This window comes from Sycon ciliatum, chromosome 8, assembly GCF_964019385.1.
Source record: "Sycon ciliatum chromosome 8, ocSycCili1.1, whole genome shotgun sequence".
Classification (NCBI taxonomy): domain Eukaryota; kingdom Metazoa; phylum Porifera; class Calcarea; order Leucosolenida; family Sycettidae; genus Sycon; species Sycon ciliatum.
This window is the reverse complement of record NC_088650.1, coordinates 30,949,682-30,974,590: the sequence shown is the minus strand read 5'-3', so window position 1 is coordinate 30,974,590 and position 24,909 is coordinate 30,949,682. Positions and strand designations below refer to the sequence as shown.

The window sequence follows — 24,909 nt, the reverse complement described above, 5'->3', positions numbered from 1 at the left end:
TCTACTGTTCCTGTTTGTATTATTCTTATTTTTCACCTTATAATGTCCCTTCTTCCCTCTCTCATGACAGCCACCTTTACTTCTTTCCCCGGGAGAATCCCTTTGATAGGCATCCATTTGCCTCTGGAGAATCCTTGAAAATATAATATCAATACTGGTATCAATAATATATCCATCACAGAGTGCATCAAGGCCGAAACGTAGCCACGGCTGACAATCACATCGTACGGACTTGCCGATGGATTACATCAAAGGCCCAACGATTTAGACGGTGATGCTCGATTCTGGGAGTGGACTTGTCAAAAGCATAATGACACTGTAAGAAGAGCCAAGCTACTCGAGGTGATGACTAGAGTCATTGATCGTGATGAAGCAAGGATGATCATAGTGCTCCTTAGCAACACAAAACTGAAAGTTCGGCTTGGCAAGGGATCATCAGTACATCCACGGGTATCTCTCAGGCCCAGGGTGACAGTTTGTCACCGGTACTATTTACCTGTTACCTTGAGGCCACGATACGGTACCTACTCGTACGTGAGCATATTCTATTTGACAAGCGAGACATACTGACAGTTGACCTACATGTATCTGTCCCACCGGAAACAATGTAATTATATGGTCAATGTAAACTTTATATCAACCAGCAAAGTAGTGCATCTTGAACAGGTGACAGCGACAACAGATGGCTCGTGTATGGTACTGACTACTGGTAATACACCGCCAAGTGGAATGGAATGTACAGTAACACTTGATATCATCACGTGACTGCAGCACAAGATTTCAGCTGGGACAAGAGACGAGTGTATGTGTGTGTGTATGGGGAAGGGTGGGGTGATCACTTAAAAAAAATGCAAAGGAAAACTAAAAGAAGAAAAAGCTGAAGAGCAGCAGATTTTATCTCAAGATTCCTCTTTCAGTCATAAAACATTTTCGTAGCTATAATTATTATGTTGTTCAAGTGTGCTGCCGGTCAGGTTAGTTAGTTGGGATCAGCTTCCCTGGCATTGGGATCCGCAAGCCATCCCACTGCGGGCAGTTGGCAAAGGTGAGATTAGGGGTTCTCAGTGCTTGCCGTTGATTTTCTGGTGTTGCAGCATTCTCTCGATGATCTTGAAGATACGGCAACTCAGATGCATCAGGAGCACAGTGAATCTCACATAACTTAGTGCACGCAAATTTTAAAGTCCAATAGTGTGGTGATGGCATGTAGTCTAGTGACCATCTGTAGTATCACCGAGAGTATCGAGTCTAGCGAACTGGTAAGTCGGTTTGTGACTAGTGGCATGGCATATCAACAAAGCTGGGTTCATTGTATGACGCATGTCTTGGACTTGAGGCGCTCCTGCCACAAAGGCCACAACAAAACAAATCAAAACACACTACTTAAAAGAAATGCACGCAGACACAATTACACATGTCAGGTTGTATCTGTATGGGGCAGCGGAGCGAACCCAGCTGGACCGGCTTGAGCCAGACCAATATTCTGACCGATTCTTCTTTTCGCACTTCACCTTCTTTTCTCCTATTTTCTTTCACATATACTGCATTTCGCACTCTTCCACGAATATATCGTTGTTTATTGCTAGATTTCAGTATTGAGACGTATTTTCCCTGATGAATGTCTCTAGAAAACGTGTTCGGAAACTTTATTATCCATCTTCTATTTTTTTGTTTATTACTACGTCCAATGTCCGCTTCGCTGACTCTGCTTTTTGCCTTATTCAAGTTATTGTCTCCGCGCCGCTTATTCGATTCTTCTTTGTGCTCCTCAGTCACTCACATAATACTTCGAAGTATAAAGACTATAAGTATTATAGTTTTCGTCATGCAAGGGTGGCAGATGCCCTCAAACGGCACAATTTTGGCTTGGTTTCTTTCAACAATCTCCCGCGGTAAGTCCCCTCGATCCCCTTAATGCGTCCTTAGAGCGAAGCCGGACCTATCAAAAATAGCTTCCGATGCCCATTATCTACGGTTTGATATACTCAGGTGGTCTGGAATGATTCACTCGAATGTAAACTGTCTCTGGGAACACCGGTGGGGAATTCGGGGTGCAAGAAATCCGTATGCCAGCACAACCAGTTTATTAAACATGTTACCTTCTCTTCTTCCACGAGTCGCTGGTCCTCTTCCAATTGCTGAAGTAGGAAGCAAAGGCAGACATTGCAGGTAGGCATCAGTGCACTGCATCTCTGACACACTGCTATAAGATAGCTTTAAAACCGAGCATGAAGTTAGTTGTAAGCTCTCACCAGCCATTACAAAGTTAGGCTCTACCGTAAAAGCCCGTGTATAGGCCCCGGGCGTGTAGGATAGCAGTCTCGATTTCCTGGGCGTGTACAAGGGCACGGGCGTTATTTTGGAACCGGGCATATACTTGGAATAGGGATAGCAGTAAGTATTGGGTATCCGTACCTGTACATGTACTGGTGTTTCCGGCATACCTGGGCGTATACATGGGCACGGGCACTATTTCGAAACAAAAGTGTTGACTTCCCTTGACTGGGCGTGTACACGGAGGGTGGGCGTAATTTCGAGTGGGCGTATTCAGGGGCTTTTACGGTATACTAAAATCTTCGAAGTTCTAACTCATGATCAGAGGCTCCATCACAGTAACACGTTAACACCAATTTGACAACCCCCCGGTGCATTAGACCGCCATACTTTGCTGACTTCACTGATCCAGTGGATATACACGGCGCTGTACTGTGGAACTGGACTGGCCAACAGGCGGCAGTCAACTAACCCGTGCATGGGAACACCGTAGTTGGATAACGTTTCGTATTAGATCCTGCCTATATTCATCCATGATTGCTAACGAAACATGATCCGGGTTGCCTGGCTGCAACTGGTCATGTATGCAGAGTCTGGAATTACTGCCACAGTACGCCCTTACTTGACGACTGAACTTGCACTATCCCCTTCTACACGGACTATGACACGACGGGCTCTTTTGCCTGAAGGTCAGTCTGATTCAAGCCGCTGATTCCTCCGCAGTGGAAAAGTGATAAAGGGGGAACTAAACAGAATCACTCAAAGCGTTGCGCAAGCAGTGATATGCAAGTGCCAACTGGTAACTGATGGGCAAGGCAGGTGAACTTGCAGCCAAAAGTGAACTTTAAACATCCTTACCGCTTTCTGTTCGGCTACCTCTGTTCTTCCGCGTGCAAGCTCCTCCCTTTCCTCTTTGATATCCTGTGGCAGAACAAGAGATCCAAGCGGGGAAAATGCGTTCTATTTAAAAAATTTAAAGCAGTGGCTTGTCATCACAACTACAGAGATCAGACTAATGATATTGAGAGATTTCATTTCAGAAATCAGCAGGATTCAATTTGAAAGGTGTCTTGAAAATCGGAAAGAAGGATTCATTACCGAGTGTACAAAGGATATTATTATATCATTGATTTCTGCGCTCTTTTTTTTCTACATAAGATCCGCTGATCTTGGATATAATTGAGTTGTGCAAACACACTACAGTCATCATAGCCCGCACACAGCACTCACCGTTAGCTTCTGCTTGATGTCGGCAAGCTGTTGCGTTATTTCCGTTTGCTTATCCTCCATGGACTGTACAATTTGGTGAGAACATGCACAGCAGAAGCAGCAGCAGCAACAGCAGTGCCAGCAATTGAACAGGAAATGTTATCAACACTGAATGGAGCAATCCGGCTGATATGAACATTATCCGTTTGGCAAGACCTTGGAAGTTTTTGAAACCTGCAGGGCATTATTCAACCCAAAAAAAGTCAGGCCTATGAGGCCGCATAGTAGAATACTACCTTGATGAGGTCATCGAGTTCTTGCTTCTTCTTGTCAATATCGGCTACAAGGCTTTGCTGCTGACTTTCCAAGTCCTAATGCACACACAGAAAAGATTCGAAAATGGGTCTTAGTTAAATTTTTATCACCAAGACTAGAGTTATAGAGCTTTTTCAAGGACACCTTTCCCGCCACCGCCCTGGCGATCACCCCGAGATTGTGGTGAACAGGTCGCATGTCAAAACGCATTGAAAAGTATACGAAATGTGACAGGTTCGTCTCCACCAGCGCTTGGAGCGATTCTGAAGCTTGTTCTTTTTCGCCCAAGCCATGGAAGGGCTTCCTAGCAACTGCTCTGACTCAACACGAGTGTCGGACATCAAGTGGAACGCCATTCTACTGCTTCTTTCACCTGCACACATCCATTCCCATACAAAGTGAACGTGAACTGGGCTTCGCCTGTTCACCAACGATTCAAAAATATTCTCGCACATGACCCCAAAATGTGACCGTTGGTACAACCTTGAAAAAGCTCTATTAGCAAATTCCAGTTTAGCGATCGGTGCGTTATGGCGGGTGTGTTTCTCGTTCAGTATTATATTGTGCTGTGTAACACACGTAGGGTGGTGCTTCACTGACCTGCACCTCCTCGTGAGCTGTGAGCTTAGTCTGCTCAAGTTCATCACTCATCCGCTTCAACTCCTATGCACACAAACATGTACATGGGAAGAAGGGAGGGGAAGAGAACGAGGGACAGGGGGGGGGGGGGGGGGGGGGGGGAGAGAGAGAGAGAGAGAGAAATCATGGTTAACACCTTGCTACACAATCACATGCATTAAGTGCCTGGAAGTCTCCATTGAAACCCGTTCAGACTATCTTACTTTAGGTTACAGTCTGAATATTGCTATCACATGCTGAAGCTATTCAGGCGATGTCATCCCACTTCCTAATCTCATGTGAACCCATTCAGGTGATACCGAGATACAGCACACACCTTCCTTCACAAGTCAGCACGCATGGGCTATTCAATGAAATCCGATCACGCGAGGTAACTAGTAGCATCATGGGCCATGCCCGCACAGACCTGTGAATACTGGGGTGTGCACATGTGCAGGGCACTAGTGTAAAAAATGTATTTACGGGAGCTAACACTAGCTCATTCATGAGATTGGATGTCACTGAGCATGACGGCATTTGAAGTACGTGGCATAGTTAGCGTTTCCTCACAGTCATATCTCTGTCGAGACGCTCCGATGTTTCTTTCAGGTCCTTCTCCTGCGAGTTGAGCAAGTCCTCTCGTTCATTCAGTTCCTGCCAGGGCACACACATACACACATACATGAGAGGGAGGAGAGACAGACAGCCAGAGAGCGACATAGAGAGACAGACAGCCAGAGAGCGACATAGAGAGACAGAGAAGGGGGGGGGGGGGAGAGCAACATTGACTTCGACCAGGCTATTAGTCCTGTGTGCGACACGCATTACTGCATGTTGTATGCTGTGTCCGATCCACCATGCACGGTACCTATGTCATATGATTACTTTGCACATGCTGGCAAGCGTGTACCCTCATACCACAGTGAAAACGGATCATTTCTACATGAATAGACCATCCACTTACAACTTCTTTTACTGACACTTCTTCCTGAGCAACTACAAGCTCCTGAAAGAATAGACATAAACACACACACACACACACACACACACACACACACACACACACACACACACACACACACACACACACACCGCCACATATAGATAAAGCGATGGAACATTCCAAATATGCAAGGCGAGCTGTACAGATACTTCGTAAATCGGTGCAATTTTCTGTTCCACTCAGTGTAAATGGGTCCTACAGCATCCCCAGAGATGATAATAATTAACCCGACTGCTGCATGGACGATAAGTGCTGCGAATAGTGATCATGCGCCCTGGCCTGAGTAGCTCGCTTGGCTAATTGAAAGTCTGCCGACCTGGGCCACATTATGTTGCTAAGGCATGCACAACCCCAGTCACAGCGCGCAAGTTGGTTGAGTTTGGCCGTCAGGAGGCCAGCGCAAGGTATCCGGGGCGCGGGTCTGATTCCAGCGAGGGGCAATGTGGTACCCCGCAGCGCAAGGGTAGCGTGATACCCTAAGCCAGCGTGCGCGCTGCATGAGTAGCGTGATACTCGCTGAGCGCTTTTGCTGTTGCCTAGCAACGCATTTCTGTCTTTCCTGGGCCCCCAACGCATGTTGGGTGGCCCTGCGCATGACTGCACGTTGTCATAGCAACCTTGGAAACCTCAAGCCGGTTACCAACAAGCTAGGAATCAGACCAAGCCGCCGAATGCCCCCAAATTCCGCGTTGGTCAGCCGAATGACCTTAGTGTGGTATTCAAGCGCTTCAGCTACATGTACGTAGTTCAAATGCGTGCCCTTCGCATGTTTGTTTTCCCTTAGTGACACCGAGAAGGGTTTGAATCGCATGTAGTCGGAGCGTGCGTGCACACATGGGGTGTCCCACACCGCCATGGCATGGGGTGTCCCACACCGCCATGGTCTGGGGTGTCCCACACCGCCATAGCATGGGGTGTCCCACACCGCTAGGTGGGAGCTATAGCACAGCAACAGAGTGGTGCAGATAACTTATCATAAGTATCAGAGGCGTGCGTGCACCGTCAGTGCTAGAACGTGAGTGCATACGTCCGCGAATGGGCGTACCAGCGTGTGCGCAGCGTGTGTACCTGCATGCATGCTCGTGCGGTGTCAGACTGTGGGTGCGTGTACGCGTGCATGCATGTGTGTGTGCATGCGTGGGTGTGTGTGCGTGCGGGTGTATGTGTCTGCGGGTGCGTGTATGTGGGTGTGGCTGTGCGCGCTTGCGCGCCTGCGGACGGCGAACAGTTACTTTCCACAGCGTACATAGTTCTTGTAGCAGGCACTTCGCCATCTGCCGAGTTTCATGATCTCGGATTCGGTGAAGCCGCTCATTGCTCCTGTGGTTGCGGCTCCGGCTCTGAGGCCGTGCAGTGAATACTGGATAGGTGGGTACCCTGCGCTGCTCAGGAGCTGACGGATTAGACGGGTGAGTCTTTGTGCAGGTCACAGCGCGCAAGGTATGTGTATGCGGGTGCGTGTATGTGGGTGTGGCTGTGCGCGCTTGCGCCAGCGCAAGGTATCCGGGGCGCGGGTCTGATTCCAGCGATGGGCAATGTGGTACCCCACAGCACAAGGGTAGCATGATGCATGTTGGGTGGCCCTGCGCATGACTGCACGTTGTCATAGCAACCTTGGAAAACTCAAGCCGGTTACCAACAAGCTAGGAATCAGACCAAGCCGCCGAATGCCCCAAATTCCGCGTTGGTCAGCTGAATGACCTTAGTATGGTATTCAAGCGCTTCAACTACATGCATGTAGTTCGAATGCATGCCATTCGTATGTTTGTATTCCCTTAGTGACACTGATACGGGTTTGAATCGCATGCAGTCGCAAAAGCTATGGGTGGCATGGTGCCATAGGTGAGAGCAATAGCACCGCAACTAAGTGGAGCAGATAGCTTCTCATAAGTATCAGAAGCGTGCGTGCACACATGGGGTGTCCCGCACCGCCATGGCATGGGGTGTCCCACACCGCAATGGCATGGGGTGTCCCACACCGCCATGGCATGGGGTGTCCCACACCGCCATGGCATGGGGTGTCCCACACCGCCATGGTCTGGGGTGTCCCACACCGCCATGGCATGGGGTGTCCCACACCGCCATGGCATGGGGTGTCCCACACCGCCAGTCAGTGCTAGAACGTGAGTGCGTGCGTCCGCGAGTGGGCGTACCAGCGGGTGCGCAGCGTGTGTGCATGCGTGCATGCTTGCACGGTGTCAGAGTGCGGGTGCGCGTACGCGTGCGTGTGTGCATGCATGTGGGTGTGCGCGTGCGTGCGTGTGTATGTGTATGCGGGTGCGTGGATGTGGCCGTGCGCGCTTGCGCGCCTGCGGACGGTGAACAGTTACTTTCCACAGCGGACATAGTGCTTGTAACAGGCACTTCGCCGTTCTGCCGAGTTTCATGATCTCGGATTCGGTGAAGCCGCTCAATGCTCCTGTGGTTGCGGGTCCGGCTCTGAGGCCGTGCAGTGGAAATTGCCACAGCTTTCGATGACCAGTGGTCTATTGGGCAGGTTGGCGCGTCTGGAGAGATAGGTGTGCATGGCTCTGACCGGGCAAACCGTTGAGTTGGTGGTTGTGAGCCGGACGGAGTGACCCTGGCCGAGTTGGTCGGTCTTGGACTTCTTGATTGTGACCTGTATGGCCTGCGGCGTGATGGAGAGGTCATTTGTTCGGAGGCCCCGTCTGACATGGTTGTGGCGGTTGTGGAAGTATATTCGCTTGCCCGGAGACAGGCGAAGAAGCCCAGGCGAATAGCTGCCCATGCCATGGCTCGGTCGGTAGCGTTGAGATTAGACCTAATCAGGGCGTTGCGCATAGCTGCCATGTGGGGCCGGAGGATTGGCTTGCTGGCGTTCTTAGTTCGGTTGGCCTGTGCACGTGCCACTCCTTTAACTGCGAGGTCCACTCTTCGCGAAGAGAGATCTTTGCCGTTTTCTTTGGCAATTGCCCGGATCGCCGACACGTACAAGCGGACGGTTGACGCGGCATGTTGACGTGCCAGGTAGGCTACAAATGCCAGCATGATGGTGTCTGTAATCACCTTGGTGCCGACTAGTTTGCAGAATTGGTGCAGTCGTTTCCAGGCTGTCGCGCATGTGGCGCTCAGGCACCATAACATCAACAGAGACTCGACCAGCCCGCTGTGCTGCTGTTGCTGCTGCTACTGTTGGGAGTGTTGGCTGTGCACGTGGAGGTACCACTGGTTGCAGACCCATCGATGTGGTCAAGTGGCTGTGCGCATCCAATATGTAAAGCCACACGGCGACGCTCACCGCCATACTTGCGCTCTAGCAACTTCTTAGCCACGTCATAGGCTGATGGTGAGTAGCCAAATCGCTCGATGGCTGTCAGTGCTTCTCCTGCCAAATACTGGCTCAATTGCAACAGCTTGTACTGAGGGGTGGCGGGTGCACTATCTACACATGCCATGAAAGCTTCTCGGAATGGCTCAAACGTACGTTTGTCACCGCTGAATATCGGTATGCCAACTCGTTGTAGCTGCTTCCATGGCTCTGCACGAGCCTGGTTTTGTTGCATTTGAGGTAGCCCTGTTGCATACATTTGATTTCCAATATTTGATGGTGTTGCATAACCCTTGGCTGTTACATGTACCCGGAAGACATCTGTGGTTGGTCGGTATGCCCATATACATTAGTACCTGTAGAAGCCATTTACAATGTGCTCATAGGCGGTGCCTGCCACTGGATACATGACTGGGGCGCTGCCATTGACACTGGAGGCTTTCTGAAAGAGTGTGGATTAGCCTGTGTACCAACACTGTACTTAGTATTCACTGCAGTATTCACACTATGCGTACTGGTTGAGTATACAGAATTGCTTGGAAGAACATTGCTGCTGCCAGTACTGCCCAAGGGTAATGTAGGACCAGTAACCTTAGAACTACTACGAGATGTACTGCCTGAGGTGGTTGTGTTTGCAGTAGCAGGCCTAGCAAGAACACTAACACCATCATTGACACTTACTTGTAGTGGCACTTGTCATGGTCACTGTTGCGGAACCATCTGTATACTGGCCAATGTTGGACTGGACAGCGCTGCGCTGGTGACCTCTGTAGTCTGGGATGGTACCACCAGTACCATGTGTACCAGTAGCTGTTGAAATAATTGAATGCCCTGTTACTGCTGTGCGGTCATCCGTGTCAAAACGTAGTTGTTGGTCAGTTGCATTTGTTGCATCTCCGCTGGCGGACCTGTTCACGTCTCGTTGTTGTAGCGATCTGGCCAGCAACCCCGGCTGTGATTCAAACCCAAGCCGTGGTCCTGCGGACGGTTCATTGCTGTAAACATGTCCTGGCCACCAGCCGCCGACTTCCCTGGCTTCATCGCGGCACTGTTGATGCGAATTACCGGTATGCTGCTGCGTTTCAGCTGAGGCGACTGGCACGCGGTGAGTTGTTCGTACAATTTCAAACGCCAAGTCCGTCGCTTCGTCAAATTGCCTCTGGAGTACTTACTTCCAGCTCACTAATCATCTTATCCTTCTCTCTCGCATTGCTGAGCAGCTCTCTGCTTCGTATAAACCAGCTAGATCTGTGATCGTCCCTTCCGCTCTCTCATTATGATCTTTCGAGCTCGTTCATTTCTTTTTCGACATCGAAATAGCTCTCATCGTCGTCCGTGCATCGCATCTGCACTCACTGGGCTTTTACTATCAGCCCTCGTCTTGTCCTGCGTTTTCCTGGCTCGGAGCGCAGAAAAAAGAAATTGCAAAACAGTTGGATGCACGCAGCAGCACAGCTAGCAAGAGAAAGAGCCGTGGATGGGTTTGTTCCTGTTTTTGATGGCTGTGGCCATCCGTTGGCCCAGCGGTCTCGTGTGAGTACGGTGTTTGTTCGTGCTGCCAGCTCGCGCCCGGCATTTGTTTGCGCTGGCAGCTCGGGCCCGGTGCGCGAGTGAAACCGAACCGTGACAAAGGCTTTCGCTCTTTAGTGCTATTGACTGGCTTTTCATACGATGCCTATTGATGTCTAGAGACATGCTGTCTAGCCTTCCCCTAGTACGCATTCACGGGGCTTTGTTGAAGTTCGTGCCGTGAACTGCCAAAGGGAACTGTTTGAATGGTGCTGGGGCGAGTGCGACATTACGGCGTCCCTGCAGCCGGCCTAATCGCGTTTGTCGCCACAACCGATTTTATGATGGACAATTATTGTCTTCGTTTGCTTTCTGTATGTATGTATAGGTGTCCTGCTGTGACACAGTGGTGAGGATTTACAGCCTGCATACAGCGTACCCTCGCTTATGCACACTTCTGAGTTATCCATGCTTTTTTGTTATCCGCACTTCACAGCCCCTGCGACATTCGCTGCACTGGATGTCTGTTGAGGAGTGTTGGAGCCAAATATGGATCTTGTGTATCCACCTGCTGAACATATCCACCATTGTTTTAGTTGATCCCTGCTTAAAGGGAGGGGGGGGCAAGCAAGGGACAACTGTAAGTTCAGGGTTCACAGTTGCGTAGAAAAGCGTCGATTAGATGGGGGCGGCGCACGTGCTCCAAAATGCCAGCTTGACCAATCAGCAGTCAGCATTTCGTCGCATTTTTGCTCGAAGTAGGGGGTGTTTGAAGGAGTTAGCAGCACTTCAGCTAGGTTCTACGAGGCTGGGACTTGGCCCAGGAACAGAAGACAGGTGTTCCAAAAGATTTACCGAAACAAATTTTCATTACTCACACGGGTATGCCAGAGCAAATGCGTAAACTTCGTGAGGTATAGTACAGTATTGGAAAGGAGTATCCAAAAACGTCTCGGTAAATTTCTTTGCCAGGGTCTCCTGAAAATTTTAAGCCATAGATTGTCCAAATCGACCAAGGGGGAGATGCTCTGTACTGATTTTAGTAACCCCGAGTCCCAGCGGCGCGCAACCGCTTGCGCGAAAATGTGTGAAGATCAAACAACAAGAAAAACGCATGCATGCAGCAGAACAGCAACGCGTGCCGTCGAAGAGAATATCATTGTGCACAGGATTGTTCAGTGTTCTCTCCTCAGTTCGCCCGCGGCGTTGGTTGCTGTGCTTTCATTCTCGCTGGAGTTCTTGTGGCAGCGGATTTCGCCATCATGGAGGAACTGGTACCCTGGTCTTCAGTGGCCCTCGACTAACGCCCGGTGGATTTGCTGGTCCCGTTCACCTCCATCAGCAGCTCCGTGTGGTGTCATCATGTTCTCGACGTTACCTGCCTGGCGAGCTCTGACTTGTTTGTTTGTCTTCTTACCTGTGGATCGCGATCGCTCATTGTAGAATCAGCTTTTGGTCGGACATGGCATGTTGTATTTACTGGGACTAGCACAGGTTGCGTTTCGCCTTCTCCTTCGGTGGACCAATTCTACAAGGCACAGTGAAAGGCAATTCTTTGCCGAGGACAAGCACAACTACTGTAACTGTTCAATGTTGCGGTGCAATTCCCAGTGCAAATAATAAAGCAAACTATTTCCACTGGAGTATGCACAATCGTAAAAGCACAAGATCGACACGAACGGAAACGAGAATGGTTTGATACTGCATGCCGAGAGAAGCGAGGAAAGGACAGGTCCTACCAAAACATCGCCTACGAGAAAGGGCTACAAGTACAACTCGGGTTCTTTCTCTTCTCTATCGATCTCTCTGTTCTGTTTGGATGCGTGGGATGTACACGATCGGTACTCTCCCGGGGTCACGCGACTCACGTGCGCCAAACCCGCCCTCGCACGACGCTTTTGTCAATCATGCATGCCTACTGTGAGCCCTGAAGTTACAGTGGGACATGCTCCCAAGGTTACCATCATACGTGTACTTCAATGGCAGCACTAGGTAACTTGGATTACAGAGATTCTGTGTCATTAGGGGGAGCTGATACAAATTGGATGGTTGACCCATACACTCGAGGTCTATGCCCAGATAGGCAATCAGTGCAGCATTGGCAGGGCATGCACTGCTGTACATCGTGTGTGGAGATGGCAGGTCATGCACTGCTGTACATCGTGTGAAGATGGAATGGCCACCTGTCCCTACTTACCTCCTGCTCTTGCACCAAGACAGTATGCTCCTCTTCAAATACCTGAACACGACAAGATAACAATTCATCACGTTAGCTGATTTGGGTTTGCAGTGCTCACTCGCAAGGGATGGCCACCGTTGACTTGGTACCCAATATTATTTGGACTACACACATAAAGACAACATGGGAGGAACACTGCCTCTGCCACGTCAAGCTCAATGACACTAACAACATAGCCAGAGCACGAAATAGGCATTATACATGCACATAGGAACTTTGATAACCTCTTTTTAAGGAATAGGAAAGTGTTAAGCATTCGATGTACATGTACTCGTACTTCTTGTCTGAACAAGCGGCGGAAATATGCAGTAGTACATCGTGCACAACCCAGGATAATGTTTGTGCCAAGCCAGTACATGATTGTGTCATCAGGGTACGTACTAAATGAGTTCCACTCTAAGTGGCTAAGCGGTAAGGCTGGTATACGGGGGGAATATATAGCGAGCCTCTTACCCGTTTTCTTTCCTCCAGGACTGCAGTGTCTTTGCGAATATCCTACAGTGAACGATTGCATTGGTGACAGTGATCAACCATTATAGGATTACCGGTATTGGTGATAAGGTATATGATGTACGTGCAAAAACCGAACAGCGAGGGTTCCACCCTTTGGAGCCTGGAAACAAATTGTATGCAACTGCAATTGCGATATACTTTCACCATATTCTGGGCACAACTTCGGTTCCGGTAAATTGTATTTACAACATGTTATCAGTCTACAGTTTCAAGATCAAGTTCTTGCCATGTTCTTGGGAATGTGGGGAGAGGGGGGGGGGGGGGGGAGAAAGATGGTTTGGAGAGAGGGTGGCTATGTACAGGTGGAGGGAGGGGAAATGCCTACATTGCATATTAGCTCAGCTTCTCACCTCCAGAAGATGAGCCTTGATTTTCGAAACCCTGACTGGCTGCGTCTTACCATCTTCACCGATGTACACCTGGGCAGAAGATGTAGAGAGGAAACGGAATAGAACTTGAGTTCATCAACAATAGAGTTTGTATATGGTATTGCATGAATGACAGGGCACTATGGTATGTAACAGCATGTCATATTGTCCTCACAACCATCACATAACACACACACACACACACACACACACACACACACACACACACACACACACACACACACACACACACACACACACACACACACACACACACACACACACACATGATTGTATCACTAAGCACGACGAGAACGCCAATTTACAAATTTGGACGGTTTTCAGTTTTCACGGTCTCATCATAAGTCACGCCAGAAAAAGTGTCGGTTCAACAATGCCAGTGTGCCCAATCATGTGCCAGATAGTAAAATTATATCTATGGATACTGTGCCATAGCTCAGTGGTTAGAGCATCGCTAGCTACAAGCGAGGGTCCCTGGTTCGAGTCCTGGTGGTGACAGTCAATTTTTTCTTCAGACTTTTCCCGTTTGTGTCTTTCCCTCAAACTAGTCAAGGATACTGTACCATGATAATAAACTTAGACCCCCTATTGGCCCAACAAGAGTCGCCAGGTACAGATAGTGCCAAGTGTGGGCTCATGCGATGATCCAACATCCCCTACCTGTCCCTTGTTGTCTTCATACCAAGTGTCCTCGTCGGTACCAGCACCCTTAACGCTGACTTCTACAACCCGCAGTGTTGATTTGTTTAGCCAGCCAGTGTGCTCATCCACTACTTTGACTGGTACAAAGTCAACGCTACATTGCATGGGAGAAACAATGGGAACAGCAAACAGAAAGTCACAGGGGTAGCCGGCTCATAACTTGGCAACGAGAGTGGTCAGTAGCAGTATGGGAGATTAGATTGGTTACTGCTGTGAACCCACCTGTTACATGGACCTACGCTCGTAGATCTACACTGCAGTGGAACATACACGTTGTGCATGTCATGTGTTCTGGGATCAGCTTAGACAATTTTGATGGTTTTGTGACCAGAAAAAAGCCATCAGCGGCAACCCTGCCGTGACCATGTGTATGCGTGCACGCATCATAAGGAAAATAACCTTGCAATGACTATTCACAGCCGATACAATAGTGATTGATACCTTCCACCAGCAAGCAGGCACCCAAAACCCTGGCTAAGACCAGCTAGGATATCGACCATGGAAGTGATATAACATGGTTGCTTCTTACCCATACATCTGCCTCTGCACACTGGGGTTGAAGTCGACCACGGCATCCTTGACGTCATTCATTACTTGACTCTGCTGCAGTCGATCGCAATGGATACCACGCACCGTACCTGGTGGTGATATATGGTAGGTGAACAAGACACCGATCATTGCAAGCACACATGACAATGATGACATTGGCAAGTCCAAAGAATTGTTTCTCCTCGACTCTTCAAAGGGTGTACAAATGTGACTGACCAAATCAACAACTGAGCAGGCACCCAACAAGCTTTATTATAGAGCAACTGGACTACCAGGACTTCCATCGAGGACCGGAGACAACGAAGGAAGCGCGCGAACTCACACACAAGTTGATCATACATATCCGCTACACAGTTTCATTGCCTAACACATTCCCTCCAACCCTTGTGGGCCGCTGGTGATATCACAGTAGATGAAATTGAGCCCAAGTAACGAGAGCAACGCAACAAAGTGGCATACAGCTAGTCTTCATTCAGGCTTGGGTTACATACGTGCATGCCATTGTGCAAGCTCAAGCTGGATACAGATCTATTTCATTCCTTGGTGCTGACCGCTTTAATGCGCTTCCCGAATCCCTTCGCACAAATCATATCCCCAATTCGTTTCAGAAGGAAACGGCAGGGATAATTACAGTCCATTCAGAAAAAGATGATATCCTAGCTTTTGGCCATAAACAGCCTGCGGTCAAATTTTGAGTTTTCGTCACAATATTTTTGGCAATCCCCCATGGAATGCTCTTCCAATTGTGTTTTGAAGTCTTTTTCTCCAAAAAGCAAGCCATAACAAGAATAGGATTTCGGCCAGGTTTTGCCCCCAAAGCACTGAATTGGGTAAAAACCATGAAAATCCAGGCCGTTCACTCCACTTGCATAACAGTACATTTGCGGTTCGAACCCCAGTTGAGGTGCCTTTTTGGACCCTTTTTCAAGTTTCGAATCGCGGGGCATTGCACAGTGTACCATAAAATCGCCAAACACAGGAGCTCTCCAGAGCCAGCGCTCATCTTTTTCTGAATGGACTGTAATCATGATACAAGCAATTGTAGCATCATCTTGGTCAAGTTTTCACAAGGCTATAGTCCTTACCATCTTCTTTCACACCAATGTAAAGACAGCCGCCTTGTCGCGAGTTAAGGAAAGCGCAGGCAAAAGAACCGACATCCTGCAGGTGCACAAGATAAGAAGCATTGCATGGGTGTCAACAGTCAGCCCAAAACCCAGCAGTAATCCTAACCCTGCTGGCATCGAGGCACTGATCATTGTATACGTTGGACTCTGTACACGATCCATGCACTGTATGATGTCCAGCACCCTATTGAGTACAGAGTGTTGTTGATAGGTCCAAAATCACACAGTATGCAGTTCGGGGAGTCCACTGCTGCGCCGCAGTTATGAGGTATGCTGCATTGTCTGCGAGCCGCAAACTTCCCTGTAGAAAGCTTGAGTGGGGAGTTTTTGCGAGAGCCGTATACTCAATGCTTTCAAACTAAATGGCTGCACCTTCAAACCCCATCTGATCAGGGGCTTCCAAAAATTGGCCAATGTAAAAGACAGCCTCTGCCTGTTTGGAAATAAACTTTAATGAGACGGCTTTTACACCTATTAATACTCGAACCCAATAAATTCTGTAGCGGATACCAGGAGTTTTGAAGGCAGTAGTTCATCTTGAATTCATTCTGGAAACCGGTTCTCAGTTTAGAACTGTGTCATCATTGAAGCATACCAAATCATACGGTCAGCGAAATGCATGAAGATCGTCGCTTACCAAGCCAAACATCAGCTCCAGGTAATTATTCTCGCCGGTCTTGAAGACCTGTATTCGGTTGTCTTGGGGCACAGCAGTTCCTTGCTCGTAGTACCGTTCCCCTGGGCTAGAAGGTGGCAGTGGCAGAAGGGGTACACACAAAGTATAAGAGAAAAGCTTCAGTTTTTAAGAGTGGGCTCAATTATGTAAACATGGCTGTATTCACGCATGCACCCTACTGTCATCTTTAACGCCTTACCTTCTTCACAAAACAGTTCCATATTATGTGAAGAAGGTGGCTGAATGTTGGAGCTCGTCTTCACATCAAATAATAATTTATACTGATTGTGCTAGATTCTCGCAGGAAGCATGTAGTGTGTGCAAGCCATGTGTCCACTTACGGCTCTTCATTCTTGGTTTTTCCTCCGAACGTTTTCATCAGGCGAGGTCTCCATCCTGTCATGAAAACGCGCACAGAGATCCATGCATGTGGCACATGCACACACACGCACGCACACACATACACACACACATGCGGGTCCCCACATCCAAACACATCCACAACCAACCATACGGGTATGCACATACAAACACACAGCAACATGTTTCTGCTACCTTGCTTCCTCTCAAAGAGAAATAGTCTCTCCCCCCCCCCCCTACACACGCAAGTACGCACACACTCACACGCAAGTACGCACACACACACACACACACACACACACACACACACACACACACACACACACACACACACACACACACGCAAGTTCGCACACACTCACACGCAAGTACGCACCCCCCCATACACACACATCCACGCACACACATACACACAATCTGTAGTCACATAGTCCACTGCTTGCATCAATGCAAAATCTGGCCAAACAGATGTAATCCGTCGAGCATGTGCACTACAAAGTTGTCTAATTATTGCTTCAGAATGAAACCTCAAGTCACAACAGGTTCTATTTGGACCTCTTCTCGGGTAGAAATTGAAGGAAAAAATAACTCCACTGTACTCCGTGCATTGAGTTGCCCTTTCCCGGAAGCTGCCACAACTTTCTGCTATAATATCCCCAGCACATACTCGTAGACTCCCCCCCCCCCCCCCCCTGGGGAATATTGCGCTGCAGCATCCAATCTGTTATACAAGCGTGGCAAGCACTGTTTCAATTTCTTACGCAAAGACATGCCACTACTGGCGGCGTGAGCTGGCTTGATGAATATTATAACTCAGGAATTTATCAAAGTGTGCATTCCTACCATCTAGACCTGGCAGTGCGCCTTAACCTGCTAGAGACGGTGCCCAATGCCCGTGATGGAAAGAACATAGTACCGCAGATGCACACACAGCAAAGTAAGGGCTTTTTGCTGTTACTTAGAGTTTTATGGTTTAACAAGAAATCATCTGGCAATAAGCCTAGCAGTGCATACATATCTACCAGTTATCTTCCACACCTACCTTGTGAAATGAGATTCCTTTCCGTCTCTTTGGCGGCCAGCTCCCGCTCGGTTTTGCGAGGTGACGTTGGCAGAGACGCTACGCCTAACTTCTTGTATTTTGACTTGGATCTGTCGTTTAGTCTCTGCCGTAGCTCATGCAACTGTCGATTCTCAACCTAGGATTGGAGATGATGGTAACACATGCAGACAGATAAGCGTGTGCATTGTGTATAGCATTCACAGGGGCGTAGCACCCGCTACGACTGGTACGACCATGGCCTTACCACTTTTCGAAAAGTGTGGTCCGTCCGGAACGTGCAAAACCGTGATACAAATATCAGGATCCATCAGGACCCCCTCCGACACGGCCTTCGGCCGCGCCGACCTTCGGTCGTACCACTTCCAAAACCCCTGATGCAACACGAAGCTCCCCTCCCCCCCCCCACACCCTATCACTAAGTAAAGCAAAGTCCACACATCCATGTTACAACTGCCTATAGAGGGTACTGCAAGTCTACACATTTTCGGCCCATTCAAATTTCGGCCTCCCAGGGCTAAAACCCATTTCGGCCGCATCAAATTTTCGGCCTGTTCTGCTGCTGCCCGTACACACTGTCACACTGAACCTTGCAAAACAAAATTTCGGCCGCAAGAAATTTTCGGCCAAACATGACCTGGCCGAAAATAGCTGAAAATAGATACGCACCGAATATTAGTCGACTTACAGTATGCAATTACATCACCAGTTGAGATGCTTTGGCGAAGTTGTGGCACAGTGATACACTGGCACTTGCGACCCACGGCGGATATACATAGCGCTTGCCATGTACTAATCGCCCAGAAGAGAATCCACTGACTCGACCCCTGAAATCATAACCTCTCTCCAAACACCTACATCAACCTATGGTACTGAAAATTGGCTTCCCTTCTTGATACTTTTAAAACTGCATGACCCCCTTCCCTCACCCCATTCCCTCACCCCATTCCCTCACCCCATTCCCTCACCCCATTCCCTCACCCCATTCCCCAACCCAACCACTCTGCATACCAGGTGAGTTAACGTTAGCATGGTCCATACCTGTAGCTTAGTGTGAGGGGCCGATAGGCAGTCACCATCGATCTTGCTGCGTGGTAGGCCATGCAGTGCGCGAATGGCGAAGACTCTCTCACGCTCGCTGTACAAACTGATGATGGCGTGAGCGCAGGACAGATCGTCCGACTGGTGTACTCGTATCTGCAATCACAGATAACAAGAATGACAATGAAATATCCCATTGAAGCATTCACCCCACCATGCATCGGACCGTGGCGATTGGGACGGGGTTTAGTTTGATGCTGATCTCAGGCCCAGAGCCAGCTCCTGAGGGTTGGTACTGTCCCAGGTCGGCTGCAGGGCCAATCATCTCTTCATGCCCAAGTTCAGTGTCATGGGAGGTTACATTGCTTACTCTACAAATCATATCTGGTTGTCTCGTCTACACAATCCTCCAGCAACAGATACATACCGTACTGGCAATATATGTTGCCGCGTAACGCGTAACGCAGGGGGGGGGGTACGGCGTAACGCGCGACCAGGCTAGTGCGACAAATTTTCGTTGAGTTCGTAACGCGCGTCCGGCGGGGTGCGGCGATCTTTTCATTGCAAAAAAGGCTGAAAACTGTGAAAGCACGTGTACCGCGTGGTGAAAAGTTCAAAACTGGACGCAGCAGGAAGTCCTGCAATAGCAAAAAAAGGACTGCGGCAATATAGAAACCTGTGTAACGGCTCCTGTGCGACTTTGCATGTAACGCCCTGCGTGCGGCAAACATGTGCCAATGTAACGCTTCATGGCCTCACTGCGGCAACATATATTGCCAGTACGGTATTATGCAGCTCGCACAGTAGATTTCACTGGGCAAGAAGAACAGTTTCAAAAGAAGGGAGAGAAAATAATGCACTATGGATATTCCTTGACCGATGGAATCGGTAAAACTGGTACAAGCAGGACCATGACCATGCTGTACCAGTGGCACAGGACCTGAATCTAATCATGGTGTAGGGGACTTTATGCCACACATGTGCATGTTCAGTCACATGGCTGATCAGTGATCATACCTTTGTTACGGGTTCACGATTCATATACGAACGCACTCACACACTAATGACCTCTCTCCCATACATGTATATGCATGTAGACACACACTTGTGCCTGTGCGAGCCGAGATCTAACAGATGGTACATACCTGCCTGATGTTGATGGTGAGTTTAGCTGACCGACTGAAGAGACGAGCAATGGAGGCAGGGTCGGCGCTGGGACGCAGGTTGCCAACATACACTGAGAACTCTTCCATTGTCCTCCTCCTCCTCGCTGCTACCTACAGATAATAGCTGTGTTCCAGGTCTGCATATACACACACACACGCACGCACACACGCACGCACGCACACACACACACACACACACACACACACACACACACACACACACACACACACACACACACACACACACACACACACACACACACAAACATGTGTGCGTACATACATGTATACTGTTCAGAAGTAGCCATATTTTTCGGAAAAACAGCTTTTTTAGCAAAACACTGCCCTTCTTCATTTTCATGTAGGAAACATTAAAGGGGCACTCCGGCTTCATTTTCGACGCCGAGTTTTCGATGCCAAGACGAAGGTAGGTGAAAGAGAAGACCCCTCGAACAAGAACGATTCTCCAGAAGCGATCGAGTCGAGCAGGAAGACGACTTTTGAATTTCGGCCGAGCGAGCGCTGATGACGTAATGAGGGATTAGCTTGCCAGTGGAAATGCATCTGCGCACATACATTTCACACACTTTTTGGCCAATTTTCAATCGAGGAAGAGGTTGTTTGCTATGTTCTCCCAAAGCCGTGAGCGATCCCGTCTTCTATACCCTTCCAGGTACCCTGAAGGTCCTCCAGAGGAGAATTTATCTCCATCGAAGCGTTGTTGATCCGCTAAATTCGTCTCGAGACATATTCACCTAGTGCAGTGCTGATAAATGTAGAATGTTGAATCTGTGATAATTGTCGACGATGGAGGGAGAGGCTGATAGCCGCTGTCGCAGGGAGAGTGAAGCTGCTGGAAGTAACAACGGGGAGCCCGTTTGTATCACCTGAACAACCAGACTTCAAAGCAGCTTGACCAAATCGGAGGGTGCCTCGTTGCTGATCGTGAATATTACACCGACATGAATTACTACAAGTATACTGGTGAGTTTTTATCTTGTTTTGTTCTTATGCTAGTACCCTGGCCTGGAGTGCTCGTTAGCAAATTCCTATTCCCTGGCGTTTTCTAAACATTCCGTGTAGGACTGAATACGTGATCAAGTATTCCGATTTGGGTAGATGTGGAATTTAGACATGTATTTGATAAAAAAAAAATTCCAAATAGACCGTTTGTAGAGAAATGGTTGCCCAAATACAACAAAATTTATTCTGCAGTTCTACAACTAACTTGTACTGAAATCCAGTCAAAGTAAAAATGATTCTTCATGACAGTTGGGGTCAATGAAATCTGATCCAGGCATAACGAATGGTGACGCCTGCCACCCCGGGAACGAATGCCCATTTGGTGGGGGATACCAAAGTACTCGAAAGTAGTGCGTGTTTCAATGTGGCATGGAAGTTTTATATGATCTCTGGTCAATGCAACATATGATAGCCATCATGAATTGCAGGTCTCGAACGCAACTCCGACCAGAATTGGCAGTTCCCTAAGTTAGATGCTTTATAATTCCATGGCCCCAGCTGTAGTTATAGAGGTTTTTTTGCACATTATTCTTATAGTCGATAGGTTTATACTGATGGCCACAAACAACGGCAGTTCAAACTTCACTGATGTGTTCATGAGCTGAGAGATTTCTCTCCACTATTTCTGTTGTGCACACAGGTCTGTCCAATATGCATTGACCGTATTGGGTATGGTACCTGCTCTGAGAAGGGAATCGCTGGAGCCACAGTCCAACTATACAGGCTTTCAAGAAACAGAGAGGAGCCATCTTTGCAAGCTGATACCTGATGTGTACCGACAGAATTCTCACGAGATACCTTACAGACTACGCCTGGGGTATACTTCATAGTACTCCTTCGACTACTGTCCAGAATCAAGTCGACTGAAGCAAGTTCAAACAACTCTGGCTTCAAACTAGCCGTCGATTAGACAAACAAAACATTCTCTCATATACTAGAGCACTCTGACAACTCACGACCTATTCCTAACGATTGCCACCACTTATAAATATGTAGAGTACTGATTGGAATGTGCTCATAATCTCAACAATTCAGTGCTATAATTATTTGAACTATGTGTTCCTTCCATAAATGTTGTATCCACATATAATCCACAGTGCTGCAAAGTTTCAGAGTTCTCAGGGTATCAAAAAAAATTATTTCAAATACAGTGAAATTGTTCGTGTACATTATAGCGTAACTTGTAGTTCCCTGGTCCTTTTCTTTGCTATAATTCTTTTCTTTGCTTTGCTCTCTAGCCGCCGGCGAGTCCAACAGTGAAATTGTTAGTTCATATTTATGTGTGTGTGTGTGTGGGGGGGGGGGGGGGGAGGGTTGAACATAATTCTATATAAGGGACCTGCAACTGTAATACCACAGTACAGTAGATAGCAAATATGTAGAAAACAGAAATGCATGTTCCCATCATTGTACATGGACGGGCGCAGCAGGCCGAAGCTATCAGCAAGAACAGGATTTACAATCGCCTAGAGATACTTGAGCTATTCCAGTATTCTCCGTGAGCTGTCCGATTCCACAATGGTTCATGCCACCATTATTTCTGGTAGTATCCATGTGCATAATTCCAAGACCATCTCGGATTCTTCAGCAATTTGTGCCACGGCAAAAGACAACGCTTGACTCGGTCACTGGGGCTGTCAAACTTCGCATCACAAATGAACTTCAATTTCTCATCTGGTTCAAGTATATGTACTGCCATGACTTGACCATGCTTCATCCACAGCTAGGCGAAGATTGTGGCGTTGAATTCCATAGCGCACCTTCTTGCCGCCATGCAGGAGAATGTTGAGAGAAGTGAACATATTTTTACTAAAAAAACAACAGCCACTGAAGAGGATAGCATTAGCAATAGCCTTGGGTGAATTTCCTGCAGGTACACGTTGTTGGTAGGTCTACTGGTCGGTCTCCATATCGTCAAGTTCAGAAATCACCTGTCCTACACATCTTGTAGAAGGGATCCTGATCGAAAAAGTTTCTGATCATAAAATTCACTAAACTGAGGGCGAGACAAATAGTCAGTACTCCCCGATTCCGTCTAGCTGCTTTGATCAAGTGATGCTAACAAGCTCCCCGTTGTTACTTCCAGCAGCTTCACTTTCCCTGCGACAGCGGCTATCAACCTTTCTGTCCATCGTCGACAATTATCACAGATTCAACATTTTACATTTGTCAGCACTGCACTGGGTGAATATGTCTCGAGACGAATTTAGCGGATCAACAACGCTTTGCTGGAGATAAATTCTCCTCTGGAGGACCTTCAGGGTACCTGGAAGGGTATAGAAGACGGGATCGCTCACGACGTTGAGAGAACATAGAAAACAACCTCCTCTTCGATTGAAAATTGGCCAAAAAGTATGTGAAATGTATGTGCGCAGATGCATTTCCACTGGCAAGCTAATCCCTCATTACGTCATCAGCGCTCGCTCGGCGAAATTCAAAAGTCGTCTTCCTGCTCGACTCGATCGCTTCTGGAGACTCGTTCTTGTTCGAGGGGTCTTCTCTTTCACCAACCTTCGTCTTGGCATCGAAAACTTGGCGTCGAAAATGAAGCCGGAGTGCACCTTTAACTTTTTGAGCGCCCCTCGTACATGCAGGTAAGGAAACGCATTTCCTGTCAATGGCAAATGAACAATGCAGTGCTGCCAAACGGTCTAATATATCGGACACTGTCCTAAACTACACCCTCTATCCTAAGACCAGTTCGAAAACGAACCTCTCCGATTTTTCTTTGGACAGAAACAGCCAAAGATTGTATGGGCAGCAGTATAGACTCTCTTATCCCGGCAGTCCAGGACCGGGCACTGTCCATACCTTGGAAATGTCCCTAACTCTCAATCACGCACATTTTGATGGAGAATGGCCAGAGATTTAGCATATGGCGTCACTATTTCCGCACATATTTGCAAAATGAGTAGTAATATTTCCACTAAAACTCGCCAAGAGGGTGCGAGACGAAGGTGCCAGTAACGTCGAGGTCCTGATAAGAGAGGTATGAGCGTGGTTGCTAGGTTGAGTACATACCGTATTTTCCGGAGTATAGTGCGCACTTTTGATGTGCTATTTTAGGCCCTAAATCGCAGGTGCGCACTATGCTCCGAATATGAAATGCATGTACTTCAATGAAGATTGAAGTGCGCACTCCCAATGAAGATTGGGGGTGCGCGTTATACAAAGGTGCGCACTATACTCCGAAAAATACGGTACTGTACGTTGGGTCACGTCAGGAGAAGGTGCCTGATTTCGGATGAACAAATTTGCCAGCACTGCATACTTATGTTTTCGAAGAATGAAATCTGACCAACAGCGGTGTTCCCTCAGAAGTTGGTTAGTCCAGAACGTAATGAAAGTCCTTTGATTGTGAATTCTTACAGTCGGGGTGGAAAACTCAGCAGGGATCCTGCAACCTCATACTATTCATAGTCAATTAATTATTTCAACAAGATAATTATGAATAAATGGCTTACCGACTGTCAGTGATGTTTGTTGTAATGGCATACACTGGCACTATGCGAGACCCAACACGCTGGTGAGCGGTGGCTGTCACGTCCACAAAAGGTTCGCTGGAACTCTGGTCGACTGGATTTTTCTGGACAGCGTTTGCCGCGTCTATCTCGATTCCCTGGGACTCAATGGACGTTGTGCAGGTCATGCACGATACCGTCACCTCGACAAATCACTATTGTTGCTGCAAAATATTATCCGCAGCGAAGCGTAAGTAGTCTGTGACTGCTCGGAGGCTTTCTCGAAACAATCCCTACCCTAATTCAGCTTTGGCCATAACATGTAAATTGTTTCTTCTCCACCCAATACTGCCGCCTTCGGAGTCTGCTCAGGGAAACGTCGGATT

At 48.2% G+C, this 24,909-nt stretch overlaps 1 protein-coding gene and 1 long non-coding RNA gene across 2 annotated transcripts; one reads left to right on the top strand and one right to left on the bottom strand.

Annotated features, from left to right (window-relative positions):
• Nucleotides 1–567: 567 nt before the first annotated feature.
• On the bottom strand, nucleotides 568–24,909 carry LOC135822712 (golgin subfamily A member 6-like protein 22). Its single transcript, XM_065335536.1, has 20 exons — nucleotides 24,527–24,909; nucleotides 20,019–20,176; nucleotides 18,874–19,029; nucleotides 17,815–17,971; nucleotides 16,754–16,808; nucleotides 16,374–16,479; nucleotides 15,695–15,770; nucleotides 14,590–14,698; nucleotides 14,019–14,154; nucleotides 13,320–13,388; nucleotides 12,910–12,951; nucleotides 12,415–12,456; nucleotides 5,381–5,422; nucleotides 4,987–5,070; nucleotides 4,399–4,461; nucleotides 3,780–3,854; nucleotides 3,505–3,567; nucleotides 3,133–3,195; nucleotides 2,100–2,138; nucleotides 568–1,342 (listed from the first exon to the last, which is right to left on the bottom strand). Exons 2-20 carry the CDS (start codon nucleotides 20,124–20,126, stop codon nucleotides 1,307–1,309), a joined length of 1,521 nt encoding a protein of 506 aa, XP_065191608.1. The 5' UTR covers nucleotides 20,127–20,176; nucleotides 24,527–24,909; the 3' UTR covers nucleotides 568–1,306.
• Nucleotides 20,657–22,335, top strand: LOC135822711 (uncharacterized). Its single transcript, XR_010554534.1, has 2 exons — nucleotides 20,657–21,023; nucleotides 21,703–22,335. It is a non-coding gene; the product is annotated as an uncharacterized LOC135822711 (long non-coding RNA).